This window comes from Camelus bactrianus, chromosome 3, assembly GCF_048773025.1.
Source record: "Camelus bactrianus isolate YW-2024 breed Bactrian camel chromosome 3, ASM4877302v1, whole genome shotgun sequence".
NCBI lineage: Eukaryota > Metazoa > Chordata > Mammalia > Artiodactyla > Camelidae > Camelus > Camelus bactrianus.
Genome location: NC_133541.1, coordinates 36,138,616 through 36,151,946, shown reverse-complemented (window position 1 = coordinate 36,151,946; position 13,331 = coordinate 36,138,616). Strand labels below are relative to the sequence as shown.

The 13,331-nt window shown below is 36.5% G+C and overlaps 1 protein-coding gene across 2 annotated transcripts in view; it reads right to left on the bottom strand.

Annotated features, from left to right (window-relative positions):
• NDUFS4 (NADH:ubiquinone oxidoreductase subunit S4) overlaps window positions 1–8,596 on the bottom strand; it is a 98,319-nt gene extending 89,723 nt beyond the window's left edge. For both annotated transcript variants that reach the window (XM_045525073.2, XM_010966298.3), the window contains exon 1: window positions 8,447–8,596. In XM_045525073.2, coding sequence (XP_045381029.2) covers window positions 8,447–8,544 — 98 coding nt within the window. In that variant the 5' untranslated portion in view covers window positions 8,545–8,596. The remainder of the gene's footprint in view (window positions 1–8,446) is intronic.
• Between the last annotated feature and the right edge of the window lie 4,735 nt (window positions 8,597–13,331).

Below are 13,331 nucleotides of genomic sequence, written 5' to 3'. Positions count from 1 at the left end.
CAATGTCCACCAACTTATGGATAAATAAAGTGTGACATGGCCATTCAATAGAATATTACTCATCAATTAAAAAGGAACAAAGTACTGATATATGCTACAACCTGGATAAACTTTCAAAACATTAAAACAGTCACAAAAGATCACATATGTTTCTCTTTGTATAAAAGGTCCAGAACAGGCAAATCTAAAAAACAGAAAGTAGATTCATGGTTGTTGAGGGCAGGGGGAAGGGAGAAACAGAAGTGACAGTTAATGGGCACTGGATTTATTTTTGGAGTAATGAAAATATCTTAAAATTGACTGTGAATGGCTGCAGAACTCTGTGAATATATTAAAAACCATCAAATTGTACATTTTACATGAGTGAATTATATGGTAATTTTATCTCAATAAAGTTGTTATTAAAAAACACAATGAAGTATCATTATACACCAATTAAAATGGCTAAATTTTAAAATACTGATAATATCAATGTTAATGAGGATGCAGAACAACTAAATTTCCATACACTGATGGTGGAAAAGCAAACTGGTATAACTACTCTGGAAAACAGTTTTGTAGGATCTTATAAAGTTAAACATACAATACCTATGGCCCAGGAATCTTCCTCCCAGGTATCTACTCTAAAGAAATGAAATCATGTTCACACAAAATCCTGTACACAAACGTTTACAGTGGCTCTATAATTATCAAAAACTAGAAATAATTCAAATGGCCTTCAAGGGGTAAATGGATAAATAAACTATGTACATTCACACAATAGAATACTACTTAGCAATAAAAAGAATGAACTATTGACACACACAACTTGGAATAATCTCAGAGGCATTAAGCTGAGTTAAAGAAACCAATCTTTACAAGGTAGTTCCATTTACATTACAATCTTAAAATTACAAAACTATGGAGATGAAGAAAAGATAACTTGTTGCCAGAGATAATAGCAGTACAGAGGGAGTCTTTTGGTATTCTGTACCCTGATTATTGTGGTGGTTATATAAATCTGTACATATGTTAAAATTCTAAACACTGTTCACCAAAAGTAAAATAGTGGATTTTTCTTTATAATTTTAAAAATTAAAAATGTCAAATCCAACTAGAGTCAACCCTTTAATTCAATTTCAATTCACTAAACTATCACTTCTAATCATCTCATTTAGTTAAAAGTACACTATATTGTTCAAAGAAAGATACTGGCAAAATGAAATATGTCCTAAGGAGTACCAAGAGTAAAACATTAGAAAGATCTGGTCATTAATTAAGGGTAAACAAACTAGACATGTTAAGCCTGGAACACAGACTCAGAGGGAGAATGACTGATGACAAATGTCTTTAATTTTCCAAAGGCTGACACGTGCATGGGGGTTAGAATTTTTTCATATAGTATTAAAGCGAAACTTGATTTACCATTGAGTCTAAAAGTATAGAGGGTTTTCTAGGCTACCAAAAATTCATGATATATTCCTCAACTGCTAGATAATCAAGAAAGAAGTTCTGGAGATTCTTGCATTAAACAAAGGGTGGGACAGGAAGATCCAAGAGTTCCTTCCACCTCAAACATTATATGAATCTATGAACTATAACTTCTAGAGTTAAACTACCAAAGCAGAAGACACTGAATATCTAAAAAGGTGGCCCTTCCTGTCAAAGTATCACCTTTCATTGCAAAAAACAAATATTAAAAAGCACTCTAAGTTCCAAATTTTAAAAAAAGACTAAATAAATATAAAATCTTAACAAAAGCCATATTAAGCCCTATTTCTCCAAATCTCATTTATACCAAAGATATTAAAATTAAATTCAATTACTAATGTCAAATTAAATCTAATTTCATTAGACTTAAAAGGCAAAAGTTTATGAATACAAATTTCATGCAAACTTCTATAAGTACATTGAAGAAATTTCATGAAAAAGAAATACTCTTTCCACACAAAGGGTGGTAGTCCTCAAAAGAGCCAAAACATCTGTATTCACTTTAAAGCTCATCAAGACAGACTGACATTTTTAGGAGAAGCATATGGGTTGCTGAACAGTCATCTAGAACAGGATCTTTTGTCTAGTAAATCCTATTCAAGGACCATTTACTTACATATAGAGTGGCTGAATAAAGAAAAGAACGTATTTTTGAGTCCTAGAAAACACAAAGAAATGAACTCTTCATCTAGCTTTGTTAAGGATACAGCAAAACATTATTACAAAAGCAGCCAGGTCTTTACTCTCAGAGACTACGCTCTCAACATCTGAAACAATTCTAAGAAATCACTGAAACAAAAGAACTCTAGAAAAGCTTTCTTAGAGAACTATATCCAGCCAAAGACCACCTCCCTAAAACAAGGCATTTCCATTTTAAAGGATAAAACACTTTCTTCTTAAAACTTTGAAGGGCAGAGTTCAACAGCTGCGCTGTATTAAACCTGAGCCCTTCCAAAAGGAAGAACAAGAGTCTCTGGAGAGCGAGTAACATGGCCTGCTTTCTCCAAAATTATCAAAATGCCTGCTTTGCCTCAAAGTAAAGTTTCTTCAGGAAAAAGCCTCTATACAGCACATGGATGGAAAACATAAAACTCAACTTAGATTAGGAAAATCGAATCATTTTTGCTTGTTTCTAGAAATCTCCCCCACCTGAGGAAAAATGCATTTTGAAGTCCTTCAAGACATAGTATGGAAACTATTTTAAAAAACAAAAACAATAGTTTTCAGCCCTAACTTCCCTTCAGAATTACCATAGCTCTAGGTCTCAACCTAAACTCACTGAACCAACATATACTGGGGCCAAGCAAGGCATTTGATTTATTTATGCACACAACAGGTGATTCTGATCCACAGCAAGGGTTTAAAAGCACTGAACTGGAGCATGATCCTACAAAGGAAAAATAAAGCCTAGTGAGTAAAGGCAAGAATAAAAGGTCACATTTGAGAAACTAAATAGTTCTAAAGAAACTAAGGTTGTATTCACCTATTAAAATACTCGGCAACAAACAGAAAGAGAATTTGAAACAGTAATTCTGATTCCTCCTGCCATAACTTAAAGGACAAAAGACTTAAAATAGTTTGCTAAAATATCCAAATATTTAGATGGAACTGTTGTGAAGAATGCAGCCACTGCAAAGGTTCCATCAGGGTCTTTGAACACTGCAAACTAAAGAAAAGTTATAATAAGAGCTCATGTATGTTTAAGACTTTAATTACAGCAAAGTAAATTTCAGCCATCAGCAGAGCTTCATTAAGCCTACTTTATTTTACACAAAATTCTAACAGGTTTACTCGTTTGGTATTCAAATCTGTAACAAATGAAAAGGGATAGTGGAACTGCTAAAGGGAAGCAGACCAGTCAAGGCAGGATACAGAAACACTATTAAAAAGTGACACAAGAACTCAGAAAGCATAAACAGACACTTGACAGTTTTTAAAGGCAGTAGAATGCAGTGACTTTTTCCTAATGATCACTGCAGTAAAGAAAAAGAAAAATATATTCAGTATAATTTGTTTCAGACAGGTATTTTGTTTAAAAGGGTAAGAAAGTATAGTAAGTCACCCAAAGAAAGTCTCTCATCAAAAATAATTACAAAATTTAGAGGAAAAAAATCCTTGCCACAAACAAACAAACAAAAAACCTAAGTTCTCAGTTGGACACTCTCACTGTATAAAAGGAACAGTGGAGTGAAAGTAGAGAGCATCAAATAGTCTTTCAATGAAGAAACATACATTGCTAAAAGGAAAAAAAACAGAAGACACAGAGCTTTTAATTTACTATTATTAGGCAAATTATTTCTTTCTGCAAAAGTCAACATATTGCTTTAAACCGCTAAATCAGACTATTTCCTAGTAAACTTAAAAATGTTTCCGCATCTGAAAAATAAGAATAAAAAACAGCTGAGTTCATAGGATTATTGTGAGAACTGGGGTAAGGAAGGTAAAGTCCTTGGCACAGTGGCTAATACACAGTAAGTGAGAAATAAATGTTAGCTGCTATTTTAATTTGTGCTTAGAATAAACACCAAAAACAACTGATTCCATCAAAGGATATATTTTAGAAGCTTACCCATTTGAAATGGTGTTATTCTGCGTTCACCTCATACTCAGAGACCTCTAACATGTAATACAGGAACCAAGTTGACCCATCTGTCTTCAAGAAGTTCCATGTATTATTACTTTTTTAAATTTAATTTGGGGGGGGGGGTAATTAGGTTTATTTACTTATTTTAATGGAGGTACTGGGGACTGAACCCAAGACATTAGGCATGCTAAGGATGCACTCTACCACTGAGCTACACCCTTCCCCCTCCATGTATTATTAACTTGTAAAAACTTCATGTAAAGTAGTTTGCAGTCAGCAAGCCTAATAATCACAGTTAGTTACTGTTATTCCAAAAGAGTTCTCATGTTCCACAAGTACCTTTTCTCAAATAAATTCATTTCCACTAGTTTTTTTAAATTTGAATACAAAAGAGGATCAGGACACTTGTCAAAGAAATGTATGAGTACCAAAAAAAAAAAAAATCTATAAGACAATTTCAATCCAGAAGTTAACAGAGTTTTAGGTGAATATCCTAACCTTGGATCACTGCAAATAATTAGAGTGTGTGCTATATATTTCATATTCACATTTATGTAGGTTAGTGCCCACTTGGTTTTCACTGATGAAGCTATTAACAGAAATACTGTCTATGGCTTCCTGCTTTTCATCACAATCACAAATCTCTAAATATGTATGTATTCATCTAAGTGATAAGCACTTACCAGTTATGTGTGAGCCATTACACTAGGTTCTATGAAGTATACCAAAGTAAATTAAAATTTTTTCCAGCCCTACAAAAGCCTGTGACCTCCTTAATGATAGATACATCAGGGCATGTGCCAAAACCTGCTCATTTGCGTATGTGTGTGTGTGTGTGTGTGTAAAAGAGTCAGTATGTCAAGGCAGCCAACAATCCAAACATCTCTCTATGGCTTATAACAAAGTTTATTTCAGTCATTTTATATTTTATATGACCTACAAGAATCAGCTTCTGCTTTGCTCCATGTTATCTTCATTCCAGGATCTAGGCTGAAAGAAAAGACCCTACCCAGGACAGCAGAGGGAAAAATGACATGGCCAAACATGAGACAGCTGTTGAAGCTTCTGCCTGACATGGTATAGTGTTTCTGGTTAACATTTCATTGGTCAAAAAAAGTCACTTGGCCAATGGGGCAATGAAGTATAATCGTGTCACAGGGAATGGAAATGAATATTGTAAATAATAATACCATCTACCACAACATCCATCAACAAGATTAAAGAAAAGGAAAATATTCAGGTTTTTTCAAACCAATAATAAAACTAGCATGTACTTAGTTTAATATGTAGTAAGGTTTACTATGTGCTGGACACTATTCTAATATTTACTAGTATTAAAATATTTAAATCTCCTAAGAGGAATTAAACAAAGATGTCTACTACTGATGAAAACAGACCAACTAATTTTAAGTATTTTTTAACGAGGAAAACAAGCAAAACAATGAAACCTATTAGACGACACAGTAGAAACACTGCAAGGTCACAAAACCTGGCTTTAATATGTTCCAAAGAGTGCAAAAAGTAGCGCCCTTCAGACAGGAATTTGTTTATACAGCTTATCTGAAGTAGAAGCCAACCTACTGGTTCTAAATGTCCTAAATGCTTCTCAAATTTGGGCTGAGACAGTTTCTCAGCAAGGTGTAATATACACAGAACTCCTGTCAAACTTAGGACCTCTCTTTCACTGAAGGCCCCTGCCAACTCATAATTTCCTACTGGCTTACCGTGATGCTGAAAAAGGAAATAGATCAGCAGACTACAGCCAGAGACTGGAGCACAAAATAGGCCTCACAAAAAGGTCCCATACACTTAGTCCCCAACAGTCGTTAATTAACACCCTCTGAAGACCATAAGGAGCTATGTTTGTGGTAAACACAAGACTCACTCCAACTGAGAAGTGATGAAACAGGTCCAGGTGAGATAAATATACATGAATAGGTTAAAGGAAAAAAAAGATTCCTGAGTCCTAAGCATTGCTACTTTGAAATAGAGTGCCATTTTATCTGGCTTGTAGATTAATGTCCTAAATAGTTAAACTTACTCTGGACAATCCCTTAGGAAAGTCAGGGAAAGTAAGGGATAAATGTAGGCCATAGATCCAGGGTTTTCCCAGCTCTCCTTCAGCCCAGGGAAATAAGAAGCACATGGAAACAGACTCTAAAGCAGGAGCTCAGAAACGAGATCAGCTGAATCAACTATATTGTTTAAATTACTTTTTCTCTCTTATGTGTACATGTTGTTGGGTTCTTTGGCTTACTCTTTTGTTTTTTACTGATACACTGCAGTTAAGTTCATATAAGTTAATGTAGCAGTTAACTGCTTCTTTCCTTCTGCTGAGAGTTTCTTTTCTTCAGTGTTTATATTTGCTTGCTACTCCCTTCCTTACCAAGGGCCTTACTGATTGCATTCCCCCCTCATCTCACTCAGGTGATCTGAAATCTCACATCATTTGCAAATTATTCTCTAAGCAATACAATAAAATGAATTTTCGATGTAGATTTTCCCAATAATTGGTTCTCTTTCCACACTCTACCTTTTCAGATCCTCATTACTCTCAAATCATAATGTAAAGAGAGTGCTTAAGGATGAAAAGTAAATTACGTGTAAGAGACCAGTGCCATAAATTTCCCTCAAGGTGAGATAAACCACATAAGCTCTTTGGGTAAAAAAATGGTATAGAAAGCAAGTAAATGTGTCATTTGACTTTTCCTTGGCTTTTAAGTTTTTTAAAATATGAAAGGTCATCTTACATGATTTAAAATTTTATTTTATTTTCAAATCTCTTCCAACACATTTGCAAGCAGAAACTCTTTAAATCTCGATAAGTACTAATTACCATCAAAGTTTCCAAAACCTAACTATCTTAATTTCAACTGCTATAAGCTGCTAACAAAATGGCTGTGACTTACACAGCCACGTTTTGATTAGCCATGCACCAGTGGACCCTTCAAATTTGTTTTCAGTTCTATAGCTACTGCGAGTACATTATTACTTGACAATGCAAAATTAATCTCCATCGGGTCTAGGAGAACAAAAACTAACCTGGGTCACCTCTATCTGAGACCTAAATAAACCAGTGGAGTATCTTATCTTTGAGAAATACTTTCTATTCTTGAAGTTACCCATATGTAGAAGAGTTAACAGCAAACTTCTTCTTTACCTTTCTCCAATCTTAGCATTCTTATTTTTCAACGATTCTCTTACATATATATAGATAGACAGATATAGATACAGAGATAAAGATAGAGATATCTACTATTGCCTTCAAGACTTTTCATAAGCCACTGACCCTACTCAGGACATCTTTCCCACCCATCATCCACTATTCAAAACTTTAATAAAACACCTCCCAAAATCCTTTCTAATTAACACTCGTTCTAACTCTCTGTATTCCATTTATATTTAATATAACACTAAGTTAGTTACCATTTCACTAGACTCTTCAACTTATAACGACTCCCGTTCTTCCTACCTCCTTCACATCTACTCAGTCTTTTCATCACTATTCTAAGCACTCATGCATAAGACACTCAACATAAACTCAGATTTATATTTATACTAACAAGTTGTGAAAACAACAATGAAACAAAATAATTCTTCGTAGATAAAAATCGTGGGGGGTGCGCGCGAGCGCTCATGCTTTTGTGTTAGTACAATTTCTGAAAGTCAGGAAAATTCGGAAAAATAGGGAAATGGAGAATTAAGTAATGCAGTCGAAAAAGAAACCACCATCACGAAAATGCTTCAAGGAAAAACAATGGACACCAATCTTTGAATTACTGTGAGGCATTAATGAAATTCTTGATGGGAAACCTCGCAGCATGACCATCATCAGCCTTTTAAACATTACCTGCCAATATTACAAGCAGGATATCTCTATTAACATTGAATTCCAACCAAGTTTTCCTCCCAAGCAGCCTGATAAAACAATCTTTCTGTTCGGAAACCCAAGCAATACCACTTAAAGCCGTGGAAGGCAGAGAGTGAGTTTACCCTTTAGTAAGGACTGGGGTGATGGGCAAACAGGTGGAAAATGGAGGGGTGCGGAAAGTGGGGATAAAAACGAGTGAAACTCCGCCCATTCTCTGGGGGCCAGGACTCGGCTCGCAGCTCCGGAGACAATCCGACCCCACAGACCCTCTCCCACAGCAGCGGTCCAAAAGTTTCCAAGACACCAAAGGTCCTCCTACCCTCTCCCCGCATTCACGCCCCACTCGCCTGGCCGAGCGCCCCTTGATCGAAGCTCGTCCCAAATCCGCCCGCCCTCTCCCGAGGAAAGGGTCAGCAGAGGACGTTTTCCCTGAGGCCTTCTCCGGGACCGAGCCAGCAGAGACCTCTGCAAAAGTGGACAGACCCAAGAAGCGTGAGGAAGAAGCCTCACAATCCTTTTACCTGGTCGGAACCTTGGAAACGGAAATGGCAGCTGCAGCTGCTGCCCTTCTCCCCAACAACACTTGCCTCAGCGCCGCTGACATTGAGACCGCCGCCATCTTGCTGCAGGCAAACACCAGGACGGATCTCCGCAAGGGACAAACTTCCTTCGTTTTCAAGCCAGTGGAACCGCGATACAACGGACTGGGGATTTGGGGGATAATTTATTCTTGTTTGGTGTTTTGTTAAATGCTGGGGTTTAGAAAAGAGAAGAAAGGTTTGGTTGAAAGAGATAAAAAGGAAAATGGGTGGAAGAAAAATGCAGACATTCATTAAGTGTAAAAATCGCCCTCACAAAGTATAATCCTTGTTTGTTGTTAGGACTGGTTATTTACTGGTTAATAAAGAGACCAAACAAAAATGCTTGAAAATTTAAACACCTGCAACTCATAATTTTTTCAAAGGACTCAGAATATTTAGAATTGAGCCCACTGGAAGAGCCAGAGGGCTCGTTGGGTTCATGAGAACCTGAAGTAGTAGTTTTCCAAAGTGTTGCCAGATTGAGTTTGTAAGCCCTCAGGAAAGGGCTGTGTTCAGTTTGATGTTCTGTAGTTGATAGTTGTAATCATCATATTTTCCAAATGAAAAGTCTGGACACATGGCCTGGCAAAGGATTATTTTTTTTGACGTGTGTATTTATATGAAAAACTAATGAAACATATTATTTTATATCACTCTTTTCCCAGTAAATCCTGAGTGTGTGATCATAATCCACAGACACCATACGTATAAAACAAAAATTATCTTCTGAGGCAAGTGTTGGAAATATGTTTGCATTGTGGGCTACTGACGTTTCCAATGATGATTAACTGTGGATCATAAAATAAAAAGCAAGTTAGTTTGTGGGGTTTGTTTTTTAAGAGGCTTTTTAAAAATGCTTAGAACATTACTGCTTTTAAAATCAAGCAAGTGAAAACAATAACCTTTATTAAAAGAATAGGATTAACAGGAGGATGGGGAATGACTTGTTCTGCATTATGGCCAATTAAAAGAAAACTTGACACTCAAGGAAAAGGGAAAAGAAAGGGCTTCAGCACCGTAGCACCTAGCATCTAGCACCAAATAGAAAGCCACATCCAGGGAAAGAAGAAATGCGCAGAAAAGGAAGAGATGTCTCAGAGAGAATTTTCTTACCTTCACAGTAATGCTTCCAGGAACAATTATTCTAATTCTGCAATTGATCAAATGAAGATATTTTTACTTAACTTACAATAATTAGTAAACTATAATTTTACTCTCCCTTGTACCTGGAGATTGGCAATGGCCCCTATTGGGTTAACACAATCATTCTGGGATTCAATTTATATCCATTCTGGAAGCAAGCACATGGTCATGTCACCTTATAAATCCCTCCAGTGGGCTTACCATTGTCCTCAGGATAGACAAGAATTCCTTAACCTGATCTGACAGGCTCCAGGTAGTCTGTCACCTTCCTTCCTCTCTAGCCCACCGACTGACTTTCTGTCCTGCCACGGAGCCTTTCACAGTCACCTTCTAGGGTGCTCTTCCTGCCTCTTCTCTAGTCATCCTCTTTGCCCTTCAGATCACAGCCCGAGTCACTCCCTGTGGTAGAAACTGTAGGTGTCTCACAGGCATTTCCCACCATCGCCTTCTTTGAGCACAGAATCTGACTCCTCCTACAGAGACTAAAAAAATGTTGTATATTCATATTCACTTTCCCATCAGCTTGCAGCTACTACATGGACATACCCAAGGCCAAAGGGATCTGACATCCCTTCTGGGAAAAAAGGCTTTTGAAAAAAGAGACACGCAAGGGGAAATGTCTCTCTCTCTGACTTTGGATGCAGTTGCACGAGGACATTAAGCCTAGAGCTATGGCATCTCCTCAGCATGCAGAGACAAACAAGAACCTAGTCAACAAGAAAGGATGGAAGAGCAGAGAGGGAAAGAGCCTACGGCTTTAATGACATTGTTGAGCTTCTGAGTCAACCCTGATCAAAATACCTCCAGACTTCTTGTTATATGAAATAACAAGTGGCTTGATTGTTTACACTGCCATTTGTTAGATATCCTGCAGCCAGAAACATTTTTACTGATGCTCTTACACAGGATTACTTCTCTAACTTCCCTGACATGTCAACTCCTCTTTTTATAGACCCACCTAGCACCATATCTTTCTCTTCCAGAGCACCTCCCATACTGCAGTAAAGTTAAGTTCTCTGAGGAGAGGGATCATATCTGTTTTTGTTGATCATTTCACCAGGAACCACTAGCCTGGTTCCTGACACATTGTAGGACCCCAAAAAATGTGTAGAACACATGAAGGAATGAATGAATGAATGAATGAAGCTAATTAGAACTTTTAAAATGTCAAAAATAAAGGGGCAGGAAGGGCCTTTTCCTTTTGTTATTTTTGCTTTCAAAAAGCTTGTACAAATTACTTTTAATGTGCTCTTTATCTCAGGTATACAGATCTTATTGGCTTCTAATATTTCATCTTTGATCAAATGCCATTTCCTGAAGACTTGGTGGGATGTTGGGGGTAGGGGCCCAGTATTTCTGTCAAGAGACCTGAAACCATAAATCTACCTTTTACTAGGCTTACATTAAAAAAAATTTTTAATAAGCCCTTTCATTTCCTTGTTTCTCACATTTCAGATACATCATATAGGCCTAAAAGTGGAACACAAATAATTTGCTGTGTACATTTATTCTTTTTATAATTTTACCCCAACTATAGTTTCTACCATAAGGCTTAATAGATGTCTAGGTCCAAATAGCATTTTATTATTTCAAATAGGAGTATTAAAATGTGAATTGATTTTACTTTTTGCTTGCATTTCAAGCATGGTGGCCAAAAGAAACATTTAGTTTAGTCTTTCTGATGGCATGTGAAATTTACAGTGGATCTGAAGTTGTCTGGTTTTAATTTTTTCCCCTTGCACATGGGTCTTCAATAAAGCATCCAGAAGATAAATTAAAACCAGACATTTCTATCAGAAGTTTCACATGCAATTGCTATACACATGAAAAAAATTCCAGTATCATTTATTGGCTACAAACAAATATTTTAAATCATATCTTATTTTTCACTGCTGATTTAGTCGAAAACCTTGAATTAATACCTTATCATCTTATAAAATTATTATAACATCTGGCAGGGTTGCTGAGTCTTTGGCAACAAATGAAGTAGTTTCTACCTATAGTGAAGAAATACCACTTGAAATTATTTTTGGAAAACAAAGGGTACAATCAAAGTTCCTAAAAACTGAAGGAATTTTCCCACATAAATTTGATTGCATGCCCCATCACAATCTGGAGTTCCAATCCTAAAACTTCAACTGCTTATAGGTCATTTTCAAATTTAACATGTAGAAAACCAAACTTATTATAGTCTTCCTTACTCTTACCCAAAGCAAATCTTTCCCTCCTATTTAGTATTCTCTGCCTTGGCAGAAATACTGACATCTCTATTCCAGTATAAGATGTCATCAACTATAAAACACATCATTATTTTCTGTAAAATAAAAAGCAAAAAAATATAGTAATTGCCTAACCCAATGTACTTTCTCCTCTTTGTCCTTAGTAATAGAAACCATTATTTATTGATCTCTAGAATAAAGACTTTATTTTTCAGACTCTCTAATGCTAGGAATAACTATGTAATAAGTTCTGACCAATGAAATGTAAAAAAAAGTATCATGTGACAACATCTGGGAAACCTCCTTTAAACATAGATAGCAGTTGTACCTCCTTGCCCTGCTCCCCACATTTTTCTTTATCTCTTCTATCATCATGCAACCTAGAAGCCAATGTGAAGACTCAGACCATGAAGACAAGAGCCCTGTGATGAGCAAATAATGAGGTGGAAAGAGCCTGGATACTCCAACCATCCTCTGATTCCATGAGAACTGCGGATCCATTTATCCTACCACCATCTCCCTGTTCTTCACTCCCTTGATGACAGCTCTCCCTGCTTATACACATGAAATTCCATGGCCAATTATTTTGATCATTTTTTGCCCCTCTCTCACTTTCTTGTACTCAGCAAAACTGCCACGTAAGTTAAATCCAGCTGTCTTTCTATCTTGCACCTGCACATATGCAGCCGAACACAACTGGGAAAAGGACCAAATTATACTGATTTGTCTCACTTTACCACAAACCTCAAGTTAGCCCTTAATCCTACTTGCTAATCATATTAAACTTTCCTATATTCTGTATTCATATACTCTTATCCATTCACTCTTTCACACTTTGTTCTCTCTCCTCAAACCTGTTACCTCTTCTCTTATCCTCACTTCTGGTAACTTTCTTACTTCCCTGAGAAATTTCAGTGAATAAAAAAACCCAATATACTCCATGTTACTAAAGCCAATAATCAATTCTCAGGCTTTATGTCATTTGACACAGTTGATTACTCAGTCCTCAATATATTTGCTTCACTTTGTTTCGAGGACACCATACTCTCCTGGTTTTCCTCCCACTTCATTTATATGCTTCTTCTCAGGCTCCAGTTGCCAGTTCCTCCTTCTGTACCGAACTCGTTAATGTCAGAGTGTTCTAGAACTCAATCCTTGGTCATCTTTTCTTCTCTTTGACAGCCTCATTCAGTCCAAAGGCTTTTAAATGTCATCTATTTACCAGTAGCTCCCAAACCGTTATCTCCAGCTTAGTCTTTTATCATGAATTAAAGATTTGTATTTCTACTTGTTTACTTGACTTTCTTACTTGGATATTTAATAGAAATCACCAACTTAAAATGTCCAAAACTGAATTCCTGATCTCCCCTAAATCTCTCCAATTACAGCCTTCCCCATCTAACTAACAGCCAGTTTATCCTTTCAGTTGTTCAAGCTAAAATCTTTGGAGTTATCCTTAACTC